This window comes from Rhagoletis pomonella, unplaced genomic scaffold, assembly GCF_013731165.1.
Source record: "Rhagoletis pomonella isolate Grant_MI unplaced genomic scaffold, Rhpom_1.0 Rhpom_scaffold_00002, whole genome shotgun sequence".
NCBI classification, from domain to species: domain Eukaryota; kingdom Metazoa; phylum Arthropoda; class Insecta; order Diptera; family Tephritidae; genus Rhagoletis; species Rhagoletis pomonella.
The window spans coordinates 16,658,417-16,680,605 of record NW_023458556.1 but is presented as its reverse complement, the minus strand read 5'-3'; the positions used below and the strand labels follow the sequence as shown (position 1 = coordinate 16,680,605).

Below are 22,189 nucleotides of genomic sequence, written 5' to 3'. Positions count from 1 at the left end.
GTGTTTGGTTGCTACCCAGAGGATACGTGGATATAAATATCCGGACGGAAATATCATATAATGTTAACAAATATCACATAATCACATAACGCTCTTTGTGGACTACTCACTTGGTGTTAAATATTTAATGCAACCATCTCCGAACTCGTGTAAGAAGTTTCACTTCAATAAATAAACACAAGTGGTAAACAGCACTATTTTGAATTTGTTCCAACATTATGTATGTACTATATATATTATCAAGCATATTAATGAAAATAAAAACAACTTTTATCTGACCTCCACTGTATGTATTCATAACAACGATGATACCAATGTTAGGACACGTGCTCCTTTAACAACTGCGTCATGGTAGTACATATAATGATAACAGCTGGAAGTCGGCTACTGATTCAAAGAGAAGCAAAGACTTTATTGTTACGCTGGAAATAAGCTGGTTTCGTACATGCCGAGCTGATTTCGAGGTCCAATAATGCGAAATGCGCAGAAACATGTGCATGTGTATACATATGTATAAAAATGTTGCTTAAGCACATGTCCTTGCCTGCAAACATATGTAAGTTCATATTGATCGATTTCTGACAGAAAAAAAATTTAATTTAAGTTTTCTGAGAAATTAAAAAACAAAATAGTATTAATGGTCGGTTTTGTTTTTTGCTTAAAAATTACTTGTAGATACAAAACTCTACAAATTAAACTGACCACTCAAGGTAATGAACTGCGTCCGCGACATCCAGTAAGGGTTCTTGTGCGGAAACGCTTCACAAAATAAGGGCTTGGCAAATAAACCATATCCGTGAATAATTAGGATGCTACCCTCATGACCTCAAAAGTACTACGGTATAGGGCCAACAGACTGCCCGCTTTCTTCTGGTGAACTAATGGAAACACGCAGCCTGGCTTGGAATTATTAAATAGGTAACATATTTCGAGGACTGAGGAGGTAATGTTTATGCCCGCGGCAGGAAAAGCTATTATTTTACACACATTCCTCCAAATGTGAATGGGAGAGCGGAAGCCTTTGGAACAGATGTCTATGATGAAACATATTCATGGATAGTCCGAAATCGGATTCGTCATATGAAGTTTAGGCTTCCGCATTTGAGCAAAGTACTTCCGGCAGAGGGATTCGCTATAAAGGAGCGAGTCGACAGGGCTACATACTACATTGTAATAGCTACTGATTAGAAGGGAAAATATCGTCTCTGACAGCCAAGCGGCAATCAAGGCTGTAGGCAGCTCGGGGAATACCTTGTTCGCCCGGGATTGATTTTAAGGCAGGCCGCTAAAAGCCGCAGGTCACAAAGCAAATGCAGGAAGCTGCATGGTTGATGAATTGTCCAAGCCTAGGAGTTCCGTTCATTTAGCAACCTGTATACCGCTGTTGGATAGATGGGCTTATAGTGAAAATCCGGACGGAATTTTATCCTACCAAGTTTCCAGGAATATCTATCAAGTAGTAAAACAGTGGGCTGGGCTACCACCTGACCTAACTTAACTCTTTTATCATTGAGGCATTCTGGGATATTTTGGATAAATTAATACGCACACATAACTTGCAATTGCTGACAGTATAAATTTAGAAAATACGAAAACAATTTTTTTTTGTTAAAAACACAATTTTGATCATAAAAATAATATACTACGTTTTAACTATAACTACAAATAAAATCAAAATAAAATAATAAAAAATTGTCATCCACGCCATCTGTTTGGATTTTGCGTTGCGCTCAAACTTTTTTATGAGGAAATAAAACTCGCTAAAATACAAAATTTCATTTAATTGATGTAAATAATCTGAAAAAATTATTTAGCAAATTTGAAACACAACAAGCAAAAACAAACAAATAAATCACAACCATTTCTAAAAAAAAAAATTAAATACATACATATGTATGTATGAACATATATTTATGTAAAGCGCCCAGCGTTCGCCGCATGGCAGCCAAATGAGCTCAAAACTGCGAGATACTTTTCACCAGCTGTCCCACACATTTTTGCACAACGGCATTTGTATGCATGTATGTGTGTGCATACATACATGTATAAATATTTTGGCTTTCTGCGGCAGCAAGAAGTTTAAAAATAGTTTGTGAAAATTCAAAAATAATCTCAATCAAAATTAAAAATAAACGAATGACTCTGATTTGTCATGCCAAAGGCAGCTCAGAAAAAGCTAACATCGAAAAATACCAAAAAGAAAATATTTTTCAATTAGTTGGCGAATTTTTTGGTTCATCCCGGCACTAACAAAAAAAGTGCATAATTATTCAATTGGCAAGTGCGCTAAGTATTTTATGAAAAAAAAAAACAACCATAAAAATTCTAATGTTGTTAAGCTGGCAATAAAATAATCGGCAATCCACTGCTGTCGTCAGCAACAATTGTGTCAGCAATTCAGCTGTGCGCCAAGCTAATCGCCGCCGCCACCAACAGTTGCCAACGTTTTTTTTTTTGTGCTTTCGTCTTCATTGCCGACGTGACGTTATTGAGAACTAGAATACAACAAAAAAAATAAAAAATAAATAAAAAAATAAAAAAACTGAGTGTTGTTTTTGGCTAAAATCACAGACGTAAAAAAAACTTAAATAAATGCCACGCGCTGCTCGAGATTGGCCTTAATGGCGTTCACCTGCATAATTTAAATATTTATGACATACATATATTTTAATATTTATTTTTATGATAGAATATCTGAATCTACAAAGTGGACATTTTGTGGTTTAATTAAATATTCATTAAGTTTTATGTGTATACGTTTTAGTGCCTTGCGATCGGACTGTTTGCATTTAATGGCTTCCAATTGATTGCCACCGCCTGAATTGCAAAATGCACTTAGTTTATTTATTTTCGAAATATTTATTGCAGTTTCACATCTCATTCGAAAATAAATTTCAATATTTCGTGGACAATTCATTATCAAGGTGAGACGCGGTTGCACTTGGCCTTGGCCCAAGGCTGCAATTTTCGTATGTGTATATTCCTTTCACAATTTCAATACCAATTAGTGCAATTTTGTTTATTTTAGTAGCAGCAGTGTGTTTTGAATGTCTTCCAAGTTCTTTAAAATATGTTCAAAAATAATTTATGTTTGAAATTTAGTCATGTCATATTATAGTTATAAAGGGCATTATGACAACTCCATATATTAAAAAGAATTTATACATTCGCACGATTGAAAGTAAAAATTGGACATAATTTTTTAGTAATATGAAAACGAAAGAAAATGTTGTTCATTTAAACCTTTGGTCATGTTTTTGCGTATTACCTAACAATTATGCCCACTTTTTAAATAGCAAAAAATTATGTATAGTTTTGATACTTCCAAAATTTTATGTTCAGTTAAGCTGCCAAAAATATGTTCAGCTTATTAATCGCCAAATATTTAGGTCTAGTTTTGAAATTAACGATAACTTATAGCAAAATTCCAAAAAATTACGTCTATTTTTTAAATTGCCTCCAGCTTTTAATTCACCAAAAATTTATATGCAATTTTTACCAAAAAAATGTATTTCAATTTTTATCTTACGAAAAAATTATGTCCAGGTTTAAATTGCAAAAAAAAAAATTGTCTGGAAGTTTACAAAAAAATGAAGTTCACTTTCTACATATCCAAAAAAGATAGTATAAGGTCTTATATCGTCCAGAAATTATGTAAATTTTTGAAATTCGCAAAAGTTTATCTCCAGCTTTTAAATCACCGAAAATTGATATCGAGTTTTTAATTCACTAAAAATAATTATCTAGTGGAATCTGCCCTGCACTCAATTGTCAAGATCATAGAGGAGTCTCTTAAGAACAAAGATTTCGTAGAAGGTGCCTTGCTTGATTTCGAAGGGGCTTTCAATAATGTCTTTCTTGGGGCGATAATAAGAGTCCTTACGAAGCTCGGAGTCGAGATCTACTTAGTAAGACCGAAGCCACGCAATGAGCGGCAAAGCGACGAGCGGCTGGTTCTATTTCCCAGGAGGTACAAGCTCCCCTCAATAGGGGGTGTTTCACTTGTTCTCTCTGACAGGGTCCAGTTCTTGGGCGTGATCCTGCATGGGAAGTTATCATTGAAACCAAATATTGAGGAACAAGTAAAAAGGCATCGGTGGTACTCTACTGCTGCAAGAATGTCACGGGGAAGAGATGGGGCCTCTCTCCAAAACGGATGCACTGGCTATATTAAACCTTTATTAAGCCAATAATGTTATATGAGGTCATTGTCTGGTGGAGTTCACTGGAAAATACCATTCTTGTTAGGAAGCTAGAGCGCGTGCAAAAGGTGGCCCTCGTTGGAATCAGCGGGACGCTCCGGACCACTCATACTCTAGCGCTAAATGCTAGGCTCAACGTCGCACCTGTCGACACTGCGGGCAAAGTAGCGGCGGTTCGCTCAGCCATTAGGCTCAAAATCTCTGGGATCTCTTTCAACCCAGCGCTCGGGCAATCGACAATTCTTGGAAGCTTCGACTTGCTGCCGGAAGAAATGGACCGGACATCCCTCCAAGGGACGAATGGGAGAAGGGTAGTCTCTGGGGAAGAGGTCCAATAAACATCTTCACGGACGTATCGAAGCTGGAAGGGAGAGATGGAGGAGGTGTCTACTGTCAGGAACTCTCAGTAGATCTTACGTTAGGACTGCCGGATCTCAGCAGCGTTTTTCAGGCCGAGGTGGACGCTATAAAAGAGGCAGCCGATTGGCTATGCACCAATGTATTGTCGACAAGGAGGATAAATATATATGTACACTGATAGCCGGGCGGCAATCAGGACGCTGGGTTCGCTAATGATGTGTTCAAAACTGGACGGGCAATGCCTGACCTCTCTCTCAATTGCCACAGTGATATCACTGGAAATTGCAGGGCTGATAAACTGACTAGGCAGGGCACTCTCGAGGCCATCGCGGAGGGTACAGGACTTCCGTTGGAAATCTGCAGTCTGCTCCTGGACAGATGGGCAAAGTGTCAAGGTCCTAATGGCCGGTTGTGGACCTCGGGTGGAAAAGGGAGCTACTTAGGGGCTTCGCGCCATTTCTCGATTCTTACAGGTGTACTTACCGGACATTGTCTTATAGGAATCCACGCGGTGCGACCCTACTGCCGCAGTTGTCCGGAAGACAAGGTGGAATCATCTCAGCGCTTCCTACTCAACTTCCCGGGTTTAAGCACCTCGTTGCGCTTTTCATCAACACTCCTGAGGGGCTCTCCAGAGTGGACATCAGGTGTGTGCGGAACTTTGTTGTGAGCACTCAGCGCTTCTCGTAATTTTAATGTGGTACCACAATGGACAATTAAATGTCTAAGTGAGTCCCCTGCGCGGGTTTGCTACCAAAACATAACCTATCCCTTATCTGTGGCAACCACTATAACCTACCCTAATTGAAACAGCTTGGAAATTTGATGAAACTTTGTGCATAAATAGTAGGCGGTATAAATCTCATTAACTACTGTGACGGCGGAGACTAACAGACCTATTCTGCTTGTTGCCGAACATTTTGACACGGAAAATTTTGTTAGCAAAAAATAACACCACTTCTGGTAACAATTTAATCTATTCAACAATTCAGCTATGAAATCTTGTATAAATTCTGGTGTTGCATACTTCATGGGACAATATTTTGTTACCTGTTGTTGAGATGGTAACAAAATTTACCAGTACGCAGAAAAAAAGTTTAAAAATTACCAGGAACTTTATTTACCGGTAACAAAATGTTTGTTACCAACGCAGAATAGGTCTGAAGAATAATAACACTTGCTAACAGGTGCAAGAAAGTTTCCATGACACCAAATTCTTTTCAAAGTACTGTAATATTTTGCCATTGACCTTTTGAACATTTGATGACAAAGGCAGGTGGTAAATCTTCGCTTATAATTGTTATGTGATACTAGAATTCTCTCTTGATTATCACAAAAAAAAAAATGTATGTGCCGTCTACATGTGTGCTAACCTCAAATTGTTGGTTGATGGTTACCTAATAAGTAAATAGCAAGCAATGGGATAACCTTCGGCGTGAGTCCTTGTGCAAGAACATGAATATAAACACACATGTGTCTACACGTGCATGAAAACACGGTAACTATGTTAACCAGACAAACAAAAAAAAAAAAAAAATCAAGTAATTAGAACTTCTTCAAACGCGTTGGTATTTATTGTAGGTCACTCACCGCAAAACAAAAATAGTTAGCATTGTCCAGACGTTGTTTACAAACCTATGAGGTATACATACTCACTTAGTCTCATATGTACAATCTACACATACAAATGTGTGTCCATAGCAACATACATATATAGATATGTATGTATGTACATCAATACATGCCGATCAGTTTCGATTCATACTAATGGCGTTTTGTTTTCTACACAAAATGTTGACCTTTCATTGCGCTCTCCTTAATATTTGTGCGAAGAAGGCACTGAAAAGGCAAACTTTTTCGGTAGAAAAGAAACAGCAGCAAAACCCTCATTGTTCCCGACATCAACATGGAAATTAATCCGTCCTCTCTACCCTCCCTTAAAACTACTTTTTTTCTTTTGAACAAAGCACTCACTCAATTTGGGCTGCTGGCTGCGTTTGTAGTACATAACAATCATCATCGAAACTCGAGGCCTGCGTAATATCTGCTGTCGCCAGCGAAGCACTCAACTCCTCGATACCCGCGCTGTCGTCGCACACTTGTGCCGCCGTGGTTAACGATGCAGCAGCGGCAAGGCCAACGTCATTTGCATCATTGTCTGATACTGAGTTGTGGTTGCCGTTGTAATGGTAGTCGTGCTGCTGCTGCTGGTGGTGGTGGTGGTGACTGAAGTGCCCTTCAACAACAACATTCTCGTCATCATCATCATCGTCATCATCATCAGTGTCACTACTTCCGCCATCGCTCAATTGTAGTGGCATATTATTATAGCTGGAGGCAAGTTGTTGTGTGCGTGTGTGTGTTTGTGTTGTTGCTGCAGTAGCTGTTGCGGTTGCTGTTTTTGTAGTGGATGCGGTTTCATTGCACTGCTTGTTCTGCTGAACTTTCATTGTCAATTTGACCATCGCTTTTTGATCACAAATTTCCATTTGATTGCCACCTTCGGCAATGCTGTTGCTTATTGATGTTGTTGTTGCTGCTACCGCTGCTGTCGCCAAGCGTGCCTCTGTGGTACAGTCAGGACTTTGTGTGTAGCGAATTGCCGCTGTTGTATCCTGTGACTTTGTGTAAATGTTGGCTGCTAACAAATCTTTGTACAATTCGTACTCCCTGGCGTATGAGCAACGTCGCGCCTCATTTGGCATATTCATTTTGTGTCACTTACTTGCTCATCAATTCACCCGCGACCGCGGATACTTGTTAATTGATTGCTTTGTTTGGTTTTTGTGTTTGTTTTTGGTTTGCTACGATTTGCCCGATTATTTGAACTACAATTTCATTACGGACACAGAGACAAGTTCAGTGGTTTCGTTTATTTAATTAAGGCCTTAATTGTTTGCTGCGACTTAACTGCTAGCGTGCATAGTTGTATTTTTTTTTTGTGTGCCCCTCAAAGTTTAATAAAATTTAGTAAAAGGACATAATGTAAGTTTGTTTTCTTCACAAAAAGTGGTTTTTGTGAGTAATTTAATTTCCTATATAATTAGTAATTTATAAATTATTTTTCACCCTAAAAAAATAAGTAAATGAATGAATTTTTTTTACTAAAATTGCAGGTAAAGTAAAGTATTAGCCCTATATAATTTGCTATCCTTTTTCGTAAAAAATGAGCACATCGAAATTTTATGAACTTCGGTGGACTTTCGCACAGATTTTTTAGTGCATAATGAACCATATTTTTGTTACTAGTAATAGAAATTCTAAAAAAACGAACCGAATTTCGGTCCCGGTAATGCATATGAATGCATATGTTTGTACATAGATACCCAGATTGATAGAAAGCTGAACACTGGACGTATGCAAGATTTTTACAATCAACAAACTGTATATAAAAGCTAGTCATCTCAAAAACTAGACATAATTTTTAGCTATTTTAAACCTGGACCCACAAGTTTGGGCATTTTGAAGCTGGAAGTTAACTTTCGGTAATTTAAGTAATTGACAAAATAAAATGTTTAGATAAATAAAACTGGATGATATAAATTATTATTGGCAATTTAAAACCTCAAAAAACTTTGGCATTTTTGGTGATTTGAAAACTGGACATAAGTTTTCGTCAATTTTAAAACTGGACATATATGTTTGGATATTTAAATACCTACTGAACGTATGTACATAATTGTCGATTATTTTTAAACTAGCTAAAAATGCCGTTTTTTTTAAACTGGATATTAATCTTTTGGTGATTAAAAAACTGGACATAAATTTTTGGTCACATAACATAAAATTATGGTAACTTTAAAACTGGCCATAAGTTCTTAAATATTTTACCAGTTCGCAAGCGATAACGATAGTATGTAATTGCGTGGAGTGGTACAAGAATGTGAACTATAAAATAGCCTCTGTCTAGCTAGGAGATCGTCCGATTACAGTTCAAAATTTTTTATATGTACATATGTATGTAGTTTATGGGCGAAATTCTGAACCGATTTCGATAATTCTTGCATCAATATCTTTTAAATTTATCAGAAAGTTCCTAGTGAAATTCCTGGATTGGGCAAACGCGTTCCATGACGTTGACAAAGCGAATGTCACCAATATTTCATTTCTAACGGACAACTTGACTACGGCATTTCAGGTTGAATTAAATCTTTAAAAGGGTTAAGGTGGCCGCTCCAACCATTTTATCAAATCTATGCACGTCGTAAGTATTAAAAAAAAGTATTAAGGTGCGAAGCCTTTTTGGCCATCCATTTGATAGGAAGATTTTTCTATTAAACAAACCGAATAGCAAGTTGCTCTCCGGGTAACCAACTGGGCACCACCATTTTCTTTGTTATATGCACCAGATTTGTGTGACCGCAAAGTAACTATGCCGTTACTGCCTTAAAACCGATGAGATTTCAAAAAAAAAAAAAATTGTTGTGATTGTCCGGTTCATTTTGAAGCATTTGCAGTCAAACATTCTATAAAAAGGTATGCGCCTACCAAGGTCCTTATAGGATTTATCAAAGTATACAAAGACTTCCTTTTAGGATATAAAAGATATTTAGAGTCCTAGTGTCCCGTATTTTGCTACCCAAAATTATTTAATTAACTAACTAAGGCCTTCTGCAGCTTATAAACATACACATGTACATACATAGTATACATATCTGAATTGGTTGCTTCTACCCGCAAAAAATGTTAATTACAACCATGACGCATTGTTTGAATTTTCAAGCAAATGATATGCAACACTTGCAAATTTTTTGTATGTACGCGCGTGGGCGGTCGCGGTCAATGCTGTGCATCAACTTTTATATTTATAGTAATTTCACTAGAACTCACTAGAAACACTTGTTTTGTTAGCAACGTAACGAGTCGCAGTCGGCAGATAGAGGTCTAGAATTAATGAAGTCATATGCAAATTACATTTTAGCCCAATGTACGCGAAACAGCTATAAGTATTTCTATGTACACACCAATCGAATATGTCAATCAATTTACATTAAGGTGCATCAAAAATAAAAAAAAAACAAAATCGGAATTATAATTTTTTTTTTTAAGTTTGTATGCATATTTTTTAAGCTCAAAGTCTTCTATAATCAGAAGTAATTTTTTGGAAAAAAATTTGTATGTATTTTAAAATCGGTCCAGTTCCCGCAAATATTAATATTTTTCCGAAATACTTTGGCAGGAGTGTTAAAATATAATAACTTTTATAATTCCCATGGAAAACATATTTTTTTTTTTGGAGGGGGGCACCCTAATGTGTTACATACATGTTTGTATGCTTACATATGTTTACATATGAACGAATGTTTTGGCGTTAATACAAGGAGATATAGTACGCGCATATGCACAAATATCTATATATTTGTTTGCATAGTAATTTTGCTGCACTCATGCTGTGTCAAAGCTGTCAGTTAATTAGATATGTGTCAACGTAAAGAAAAACATTTTGCTACAAAAAACACACTCCTATTCCCATTTTTTTGCTCCGTTTATTTGTTGGTTGAAAAATATTAGTGGTATTCACCTAAACCGATAACTTTAGCAAGCAGATATTCTTATAAATTTAAGCGCTCTGTAACATAAACGCCCCATTGCATTGGCTTCAGTTTATCTAGATTATTGAGTGAAATCGTTGCAGAAATTTATCAGAAATATGTAAGCGAAATTCCGCAGAAATTTAGACAGTTATTTTACAAAGTTTACACAATTATACACTGGCGGCAGAAATAATAGACTCGCCTTACTTTGAAGAGTTATGGCTACATCGCCATGGTTTATTTCATGTTTAATATTTTTTTATAAAAGCATGGCTAGTTATACAACAATCACCATATAAATCCCCCTTTCAAACTTTATGCAGAAAAATTATAAAAATTCGACAAATTTTCACCAAATTTGTATACTTTTAGAAGCCTTAGAATTGCGCTTATGGTGCCCTCGAAACAGCCTCTCTCACACTCGTCTCGGATTACTTCCGAATAAATAAGGCTGTTTTGAGTTCCAAGGCCGTCTAGCTTTGAGGTCACTTCTCCTGGCAGGGAGCGTTTTGGGAGCTTCTGTGGCAATCTGTGCGGACTGCAGCTGGACAGATGGGCTTTTAGTCGGCCCAGCAAGCGCTAGGCGAAAACGCTGACATGCAAGTTGCAAGAACACGAAGGGTAAAGAGAGAGCTTTTGTTTTTAGTTATGTACATAGCTAAGCGGCAGATTTCGGTTTAAGCAGAAGCTCAAAATGGGCTCTGTCCAATAGGAAACCAACCGCACGGCTTGATATTCTTGTGAAGCCTGAAAGTTGAGACTCGTGGGCTTAGACAAGTTTACAATAAAAGCATTGCCAAAACGTTGTTCCATATTTAATACAACCAAAGAAGCTATGCATTTTAAGCTCTTTTACTATCCAAGAATAACACTTTCGACAAATCAAACTGAAATCAACTCTTTGTTGTAAACGAATAAACGCAATGACAGTGCAATAACTTCAGAAAAGGACACTCTATTCAAACGCAAATCGAATTGTGCTCCATTTCAGAGAACTTGCAGCATTGAATCGTAAAAGAATTGCAAAAAAAAAAGAAACCATTCTTAGAAATAAACGTACAAGAAAATGCCACCGGAATGCATACAGTCAGAAACAGATATTCAGTGTCATCGCTGTTGTTTTTGTAGCTGTCATTTGTACGCGTAGTAAAAATTGCAACAATTGAATTTTATAGCCAAACGTTTGAGCTAGTACATACTATCGACAAAACCATCAGAGCAAAGATATGTATCAGCATTGGCAGTTCCGAAGCGAAATGTCACTTGCATAGCGCCAATGTAGGATGATATCGATCCTTTAGCTACATACATAAATTTATAAAGTATTGTACATAAATATATTTACATATAGAAATGCAAATTGAACGAGATTTACCATCCATGTCAGGATATAGTACAATAATCTAGAAAAATTTGCAATAAAACTTCATAAGCTCGAATAACTGCAGCGTGCAGTGTTGCCGTTTGTGCGATTTTTAGTCTTCGTAGGTTGGTAGTTTAAGAGGAATTTTGGTTGGTTATAAAGACTGCGCCGAATAAAATTGTGACATACAAAAAATGATATATTTCCAACCAGTTCTAGATTTCCAAAACCAAAAGCATTTCATTTTAAGAAATAACCACAAATTCGCATAAAGTGGCAAAGAAACAAAATATATTTTTTTAGTAGGAAGTTTTGGCATTTCTGGAACCCCGCCAGTTAGCGCACCCTCACAGCTGCTAAAGCCCACTTTCTTTCAAAGTTTTGAATGTCTATGGTTACATTTTTTGTGACATTCATTTCGCTTTTAACCAGAGCCCAGTTCTCTTATTCTGGCTTTGTTTAAACAATCTACTAATGCCTTCTTTTCTAAGTCTGATGTGTGATGACCTCACTCCTTCAATGTTGATTGTTCCGATGTCGCAAAGGAGCTGATTTTTTTTTGCTAAAAGTTCTGACAGACTGTCAAACAAGGATTAACTTGGACTATCCGCAACCTTTCTTGCCCTCAGTTTTTCTACTGCATTTGCTAGAAAATCGGCTGTATGAAATTCTCGTCCTGGAAAATGAGAAGAATCCGCCAAAACGTACTTTTCCTCGTTCATTACGCAAAATTCGAATTTCTAAGAAAAAAAAATAAAAAAATATTTCAGCAATCTCTTACCCAGTCAAAGAAGACCTGTAGAAAAATAGAGGTTTTTTACAATAGATAGTTTCGGTAGAACAATTTTTTATAAACTCCTTTGGTACACGAAAGCTCAAAAGACCAAAGCATGGATCCCAAGTAGCACTTAAAATACGAAACTTCCCGTTTGGTAAGTTTTGAAAACTTTGGTACGAATTTTGGCAGTCAAAAAAATTTCTGAAAGGCAACACTGGCAGCGTATACATATGAATGTTTGTGTAAGTGCGCACTTTGAGAATATACATACATAAAAGGGGGTGCTGGCGGTAGATAGTATTCTGCTTATAAGTATTGGAATTTATAGGCAATATATGTATGTGCTAAAATTCCCACCCTATTTGTTACAGCCATGAATATATATGTAGTAGTACGCACCAGAAAATAGTAGAATCAATTTTCCTTAAGATATTATCGAAGACTTTGCGGATATGTTAGTTGTTAATTTCATTATTATAAACGAAGATCTAAGCGGATTAGGAGGTTCGAAATGTTGCACGAAGTTGGCGGAAATTGTATAGAAAATTTAATTTGGCGAGTAAATAGCACAAAATCCTAACATAAGAGGATATATAACAGACTAATTTAATAAGAAGAGCGGTGACAAGAGCGTTGACGAGAGCTGGTAGAGCACGTTGGTAATTCCCTTAAAATCCCTACGAATATTCGCATCGATAGTGATGCGACTAGTAGTTTACGAAAGCAGTCGGTTATCTTTTGGTTTACAGCATAGCCTCTATTTAGAATGGATTATTTGTTGTATATGTCCTTTGAAAAATATTCCTTGCTTTCGCTTGTTTCCTGCAACTGACTGCTGAAGTTCTGGCCACCAGTGGGGCCTGTCGAATGCTAATGAAGAGCGCCTCCAGGGGGAAATAGAGCGTGATTTATTCTGTCAATACACATCTCTCTTGTCTGAACTTCCAGGTATAGGAACACAGAGGGTAACAAGAGAACGAATGAATAGAATAAGGAAGGAGCAATCGTACTCGCAGACAAACGCAGTTTCTGCAGCGGTATAGTCAGGGTGCTAGACTTGTAAGAACAAGAATAGTGAATGTGCTAAGTGGGACATGAATACAAGTGCTAAGAATTGTAACGACTTTTATATGTTTTTCGTCGATAGGACAACAAGCTTCTAGTATAGAACTTTCCTAGAACAAAATATACCCCAGCTACTTCTGCTTAATGGCAGTGAGGAAACGACATTTCTCTTCCCTTGCGAGTGACCAGCTATGATTTTCATAGAACATAAGGATTCCGGAGCAGCAGTTCTTTAATTCATCAACCAGTTCGTTGCCTTGAACATCACAGTGTCCTGGCTCACAGACAAGTTCAAGCACATTCCAGCTTGCAACGGAGTTCGGAGCCACAGTTTACATTATTGGACTATTTTGGAAAAGATGCGAGCGATTTCCACGGCTATTAGAGCAGCTTGGCTGTCACTGCAGACCATGATTTTATGTCCACGTCACCTTTCGCCAAGTATCTAATCGGAAGTTACTGGCCAGTCTTTGAGCTGTTGGCATAGAGTGGATGGATCTCCCTATTAAATATTAATCCCTTGTAGGAAATCTTATGAGTTGGTCATTAGGTCCCAAAAACAAGGGGTACTGCTCTGAAAACCTTCTAAACAACTCTCTATGCCCGGAACTTGGATCGTCGATTATTACAAGAGACTTCGCAGGTAGGCGGTTGAAGCTGGGCTTTATAGTACCTCTACGATTCACTAAGGTCTAGGGCTAGGGTGATTTTATTGGGCTGAAACTATCTATGTATGTATGACCGTATGTACTTGTAATATTTTTATATTGCATTTGCACTATACAGTATAACCTGGATAATTGGTGGCCGCTTAAATGATTTCCAGACGTACTTTAAACCATAACTCTGCCAGCGAAACGTTCAGTTGAAAGAGCACCGGATAATTATTTCTGCGGATTGCTAAAAAAAAATAAAATTTTGTATGCCCACATTAATCGGAAGATACTGTATAGTGATAACAGCTGCCATTGCATTTCACAGAGTTTAGCATCTGCCGCTGACAATAAAATGCAGCCAACAACAATGACGATTGTTATGATTGTAATCATTAATATTGCCGTTTTTTGTTTGCTTTTAAAATTGCAGTTGAATATGGACTGCAATTGTCATTTCTCGCGGCAATGTTGTGAATTAACTAATGAATGCCAAGGTTCTTTTCCACTGTCGCTCCTTTACATACATCTCCCGGCTATTCATTAAGTAAGCATAACAAGGAAAGCCATGGAACCAAATAAAAATAATGCATTTTTTTTTCAAAAATGTTTGTGGCCACAAGTTGGAAATGATAGCTGCTAAGTAGGCGTTAGGCGTGTTGATGCAAATGAGTTTCATTTGCAAGAAGACTACTGCTGAGTCTGTCTGTTTTGTAAATTGGGTCTGTAGTGGATTTTTTTCTACAACAAAACATGCACTTGCACTTGATTAGCAAGCGAAGAAAAGGTAGAAAGGAGCAAGGGAATAGTGCAAATGGCGGCAACATCCTGCTGATTATGCGAAAAAGTGTATTGTTTATTAGTTCGCGCAACTTCATTATGTATTTCTGTTGTAGGACAATGGCGTTTTTGCTTATTATCAAAATATGTAGTGGTTATAAAAACTAAATGAGTTCAAGTAGAAAGAAAAACTATTATGAGTGTGGTTTACATTTAAAGGAGAAGCCACAAAAGGTGTAAACTGCTTCTGACGCAATGAAAAATGATGATTAATATGAAAGCGAACAAAAGAACAGGTCAAAACTATATAACTCAGCATAATTTAAGGAGTGGGCTCAGTTGTTTTGTAAGCGAAACATTTGAAGAGAATTTACAGGCAAGGCCATCGATTGGGTGCGAATAGTCTATCGAAAGATAATATTCAATGTGGTACACATTAGGTTGGGTTAGGTTCCGAACATTCCGGCAGAGAGGCATACTTAGGCCTATTGTGATGCCACTTAAGCGAGTTCTTGTTCCTTCCCTTAGTTTGCCGTGTTACCTTAACGTAACGTTGAAGGTTGCGGATGTCCACTGATCGAAAGCAGCTGAACACTGAACGAGATATTTATTGATAATTCGTTTCTATTATTTATGGTCTTATAACAATTATATTCAACAACTTTATTGAGCTTGAGGCCGTTTTTAATGAACATTTTTGCGGGAAAAAACAACAATTTACATTTTGGTAGAAATTAGAGCTGCTATTTTGGAGAGCACCACATCTGCTCATCAGACTTCTTCAAGTGGGATTCGATCCAACGACCCCAGCCGCCTAAGCCAGTAGTCTACCCACTGAGCTAAGATCGCCACGTAAACTGTTGTTGCTTTTTCTACGTTATGCATGTGTAAAGCCAGTGTTTACACTGACCGACGTCTATTCCATTTGAATAATTTAAGTCCTTCCCAACGAATGTCTAACCAAAGATTATGGCACAAAAGAAAAGCTGAGACCACAAATGGATCCTTCTCTCTCCAACTCATCGGCGATATGTCATCATGCTCTTACGAAGCGCTCGGATGACCGTTTCATTACACGAAAAAATGACTCCAAGTGCGACCTTGTAAATCTTTCCGGTATTGGTAGCACCTCCGGAGCCATGCTTATGCGTTCTAAATAACATCCATTGGCACAAAAACCTGGCTGTGATCGGCATAAACGTTTTATTGCTCATACGTTATTGAAAAAATATTTACATATTTACCTAGATACATAAAGACATATGTATGTACACAGAGGTATTTACAAAGTTTAAATAGAAAAAGTAAACTGCATGAATCCACGCTACGCTTGAACGTCTGCTGTATCATACAAGCTGTATTTACGTGAAATTACGCATACGCACTGTAAACCAACAGCGGAAAATTTTAGAGAAACAAGTAATTTTTAAGCAAAAACCAAAAACGATTTCAATTCTCATATAAAAATTTAAGAGTACCTTAATATCTTCGTGATCCAATGATCGGATCTAAACCAAATTAGTATGGGACCACCTTGCCTTTAAAACAAATTATACAAAATCGGTATATATATATATATGTTCCGACGAATTGATAACCTCTGAACCTTTTTCTGAAGTCGGTTAAAAAACGAATGTATATACCAGCAGAAATGTTTGCTGTTGAATGTTGGCGTTGTTGGCAAATATATTATAAAAAATATTTCGGTTTTTTTTGAGGTAAATAAATTAAAAATAAACTACATAAATATTTTGGCAAATAAATTGTTTAATTCAGGCAGAAATTCGTTTAAAATGCAATAAGAGAACTGTGCGAGTTATTTATGAGTTGCCCTAGGTCATATTGCACGTTTAATAAAATACAGAATTATTTAAAAATTTCAATTTTGTGGGAAAAGGCAACTCATACAGTTGGTATACCAAAATACAAATACACTTATCTTCGCAATTTTTTGGAAAGTTTAGTCAACTGTTAGGTGGAACGTATTCTACTTATCATATTTATTGTATGAAAAAATCTCCAAAAACGTAAATTTTGAGTTACATCTCTATAGTATGCAACGTGTGATATTGTAAACTGAAGCAACAAAAAATATAACTACAAATATTTACATACATAAAAAAAATGTATCAGAGAACAGTTGGTGTAAAGCTTGCAAGTTCATGTAAATATTATTTATCAATGTTTGTCTACTTAACGCCTGCAAGCTACATACATATGTACATATGTATGTATGTATGTATGTAGTAGATGTGCATAAGTACACATAAATGCAAATCTTCAAGAGTTTGTAAATATCTACACAAAAATATCTCAATAAAACATGAATAGAATTTTAAGAGAAGTGTAAGCAAAACTTGCACAAACACTTTCGTCTACTCAAGATTGCTTTAAGCTTTTGTGGGCTTACTAAAGGCTTAAGATATTTAAGAAGGCCAATAAAGTTCAGCAGATATTTAAATAATCGTATACGCATAATTGTGTTTATGTATGTATGTACATTTATCAAGACTTCACACATATGTATATATGTACATATGTGCATTAGACCGGAACAGAAAAAAATAGTACGCCGTACAAGACTGAGCCTAAAATATTTTTTGCAAGGCAATTAAAAAAAAATATAATTTTTTTGGCCTTTTTAAATGTTTTGTTATACATATCTTCGGAATTTACAGTCGGGCCTTAAAGTACCATATTTCGATGTTTTTGTGTTGAGGTGTAATTTTCTTTTTTTTTGTTTCAAAGTTCATTGACCTCAAGTACCCCCGTTTTAGTACATACTGACCAAATCTCACGCTAGTGTACCACCCTAATGTCAGTAAATTGAAGCTCACCGAAAATAATTAAACTTTTGCTAAGGAAGTATTTCGATTATTCTAGTAGAACTAACTAAAAAAAAATTATTTACGAATGCAGGTGTCAACAAAATTCTTTAAAAGTTTCGTCCAAAAAAAATTATTATTATTTTTTTACACTCAGGGGTGTATGGCGAAATGTTTTGTTTGTTGTACATTACTGCGCGCTTTGTTTATATGGAGACAATTTTTATGTAAACTACAAAGCAAGACATCCCTTAAATATGTTAGTTTTGCTATAAAAAAGTGTTTTTAGTGCGTTTTTAAAATCGGATAATGGCAAGACGCTAAAGAGCGCTTAAGTTACACACGCCTATCAATCCAATTTACCTATCGAGGGCGAGTCCAGCTTTATGGGTCAAAGTTGAAAAATAAAGCGCACCCTAATGTACATACATTGATTGAAGTTTGAATATTCGAATAATTTTTGTTTTGCATTTTATAATTTCACTGAGTTGGAGAGCTAACAAAAATACAATAAAATGTTTTTCAAACTAAACTGGAACACTCTAGCCCTACAAAAGTAATAACAAAACGAGATTTTGCAAAATGTTATTTCCTAAAAAACAAATCGATAAATTGCTGTGTGAAAATCAATAAACGAAGTAAAGTTTGTAAGTTTGACCATAAAACTGGGGGGCGAAAAGCGAAGGTTGTGTGTGTTAAACTTCGCACCGTACAAGGATACACGCACACTTACGCACATGCCCACCAACGTATGCATACAAAATGATTAACACGAAACAGCTAGAAAGAAATCGTAGCAAACAACCAAGACGCATTTTTACTTTTACTTGCACTGCTTCTTTTATGGCTAATATTTTGTTATTTTTCTTATGCTTTTTTCCACTGTCCTTTTTATGTGTACACAATGTCAAAGTCAAGGTTGTGAATGCCGCCGACAAAAAAAAAGAAAACCCAAAAATAAATATGTAAATACCACTTTCAATCAATTTTCTTTCATTTGCACACTTTTTTTATTTGTTTGCTTTTAGCAAATATTTTATGCAAATAATAGCAGTGATTTTTTAGGCAAAAAGTTAGCGCATCAATTATTATGTCACTTCATATGGAGGAACACGTTTTTTTATTGTAGTCGCCGTTCAAAGTCTAACTTGCTAAAGTCCAGCGCGCACGTCATACGCAAGTTACTTATGTACGTATCTATCTCACACGCGCCCGGCTTAATCTGTGCGTCTGTTTGTCACACCGTCTTGAGACCGACTAAGCTATTCAGCAGCACAATTCTTGAAATGTTCTCTAAGCTAGTACATATTTATGTATGTAGGTATGTATGTATACTTACTGCTTAGAATTTTCAAATATGATTTGCCACGACATTCGCCGCCTGCTTGGTTGGTTGGTTGGCTTTGCTAATTCGCTTAAATCGCTACCAGAACACCGATATCCGACAAACTAACTTTCGCATGAATGGTGTAAAGGTTTAGCAAAAGCGCCGCACATGTACAGCGATTTTATTTGCATATCAATATACATATAGATAGCGGTGGATCGAGGCTTCGCGGCTGATTATAGAGGAATGCCTCTATTGAGATTTTATATTTTCAAAGAAAAGCTTTCTTTATTTTGTTTCAAGCGCAATGATTGGTGGTTGATTGGAAATCCTATTCCCTATGCGGATAAGAAAAGGATACAATAAATATTCAGAGCACATTTTTATTTGTATTTTTGTTTTAAGGGGCTGATGTGAATTTTTACATTTTGCCCATAATTTATATCCAATACTTATTATATTCTCTTTACAATAAACAATAGGAGGCTCCTTAAAATATCAACATTTAAATTTTTTTATGGGGCACCCTATTATTTTTTTCTACGTACGAAAAAAGTTCAAAATTTAAAAAAATTTTAGGGGTTTGAAAATTTTTTATTTGAAATCTGATACATTTGACATTCTATTCTAACTTATTTACATATAGATTTACAAACTCGCTGAGCTATAGCTGTCCAAATTAAAAACTTTGTCGTAATGTGTGATTAAAAAACAAATGTTTTTATCAAACTTTGGTAGCGACCCCTAATTTTTTTTTTTTAATTTTAAAATTATCGTGGATGCATTTATTTTGTACGTTGAACAAAATAAAAGCGTGTCCCATGATATTGATATTTTTAAGAACCACCCTAATAAACAGTTTTTTTAATTCTTTTAGAATACCTGATCTGATTGGAGAAGATAGACGTCAAGTGCCATCTGCTCAGCTTGCAAAAGGTACAACAGTTGGCATATTTATATATGTAAGTATGTAATGTATATGCAAAGCGAGAGATCCACTTTAGACTCCAGGCGGCGTCTTGAACACCTCTGGACATTCCAGCTAGAAAAATAACCTTGAAATGGCCCGCACCTAACACTGCTCTAGGAATAAGGGCGCCAGAATGGCTGCTCTATTTTAAACAGAGTTGGATTTTGACTATCAGATTAAGGCAACTTCGGCCACAACTACGAGTACTGAAAATCTGAGACTCGTTCAAGCGAAGAAGAAATTCCGATCCGCGTTAGAGACTTCCAGAGTATTGCAATGCTTTGCAGGCTGGGATCGGATCTACCGTAAAGTTGGAAACAAAATTGACTTGGTCAACTCTAAACTCGCCTTTGTTATAGACAGCTAGGCTGCCAGCCAACAAGAACCGCCTCTCAAAAACGACTAAATCGATATGAGTCTAGAAATGTCGAAGATTTCGGCAACGTCTTAGACGACATATGAATGTCAATCTTTACTGGGTCCTAGAGCATAATGGTGTTTACGGATATGAGGAAGCGGACGAAATTCTCGAGAAAACGGTCTATTAAAAGACTTCACTAAAAGCTCAGTTAGTATAGACTTAAATTCCGTAGCTTAAATTAACTTAATATTTTGGTTAACCTGTTATCTGAGAAACTGTGTTGGCGATTAGTTAAAACTTAACTTACCGCAAGCAACTTAAGAACCTGTAGATTTTAGATTCTTAAGTTTTTGGATGTGGCCTTTTAAGCGGCAAACTGTCAAACAGCTGAAAAAGAAAATAAACAAAGAAAATATTTTCGCTTATGGCTTAATTTGACGTGTTGGTTAATTATTGATGATTTCTTATGGTAAGTTAAATTAAGTCTAGACTAACTGCGATTTAAGACTGCTGCTCTCAAAGGCGAGGAGAAGTAGCTATTAACAAAATTGCGAACACTCTGACCATCGCTCAATGAGTAGAACTTAAAAATTCTTATGGGAACACAAGCCTATTCTTCACATGTCTGGCAGCATCGGAGCCATCGGCTTTTTTTTTTAAGTTTTTTAAGATTTTTAAGTCACTGTTTTTTTGAGGACACGAACAGTTTAGGTACCGTGCTACTGGAGATGTCGCCTGGATTCGTCAAAAGACCGGGACAGATTAAGGATATGGTTAGATAAGTTTTTAGAGAACGCTTTTCCCCTGGCATCTTTGAGTGAACTCTTGACAAGAACAGAGCATTTAACCTAGCCTATGTTAACCCATACTATTACTTAAAGGGCACTGAGATATTGGAGACATGCTGACGAAAGAGGTGAAAAAATTTTACCAAAATAAGTCACAAGTCATACAGCTCCGATACGAGTACATACAAACTATTCAAAAAATAATAAAGCTGTGTATGCCTTGGATGATGCTTAAAAGGTAAAAAATGGGCAAGATTTAAATAAACCCGAACACACATTTGATTTTCAAAAATTATAGATAAATTTACATGCAAAAATTGCCCCATTTGTGCAACAATTTTGCGCTAAAGTACTTAGATTTATGAACTCCTCGTACGTCAATATGTATGCAGATATGTTTATACGTTGGTTAACATTCCCGCCGCTTTCGCCTCTTGGGACCCCTTTTTTTAAGCGTGTGCGCAACTTGTCAGCTTACATTATGACGCGTCATTTTAGTTACATAAATACAACAAAAGTGAACCAACCCAATTGAAAAGTTGTTTTGATGTTGTGTAGGCTTTTTTTTTTTATAGAGTGGGCTGCTGTGTGCTGTCTCAAGGCGCTATTAGGACTACTATGTATGAATGTATGTATGTATGTATGTAGTACACGTGGCACAAAAGCCAATAACTGGGTGATTTGCAAAACTGAGATACGCCGCAGCTTAGGGAAAATTGTGCATGCAAGCGTAGTCCATCAATATTTACATCCAGAAATGTTAAAAATACTCGTAAAGTTATACTTAAATACAAAATACAAATACATCACAAAAAATTATTTATAAATACAAAATACAAAATCTTCTTATTTTTTGGCGCTGTAACCGCCTAGGCCGAGAAATACAAAATACTTGTCTAAAAATGTATTTAAGTACAAAATACAAATGCATACATAAATACCATTATTTTTATTACCCAAACTAAGGAAGATTTTTGGTAAAATTTGATGGGGATATTTGCCTACGCTGCAATTGAAACATTATACTAAAGTCAGCCTTTAGTTATTCCTTATTGCCACAGATCCATGGGCAGGACCAGACAGAGGCTAGGCGTCCCGAACTTTGCACCTATTATCTAAACTATATAAGCTTTAAAATTATATAAAAATATCTGCATGAAAGTCATTATTATTAGCAAAAAAA

The 22,189-nt window shown here is 36.3% G+C and overlaps 1 protein-coding gene across 6 annotated transcripts in view; it reads right to left on the bottom strand.

Annotated features, from left to right (window-relative positions):
- The window catches only part of LOC118733155 (cytosolic purine 5'-nucleotidase), a 64,196-nt gene that overhangs the window by 18,275 nt on the left and 23,732 nt on the right, over nt 1-22,189 (bottom strand). For 2 of the 6 annotated variants that reach the window (XR_004992205.1, XM_036462425.1), the window contains exon 2: nt 6,537-7,390. The exons of 1 other annotated variant lie outside the window; for it this stretch is intronic. Coding sequence is in view for 4 of the 5 variants with exons in the window: in XM_036462425.1 (XP_036318318.1) it covers nt 6,537-7,273 (737 nt within the window). In the remaining variant the exon portion in view is untranslated. Of the gene's footprint in view, nt 1-6,536; nt 7,479-18,387; nt 18,486-18,753; nt 18,769-22,189 lie in introns of those variants that run through there. 3 more of the 6 variants (XM_036462429.1, XM_036462426.1, XM_036462428.1) reach the window with 3 other exon arrangements.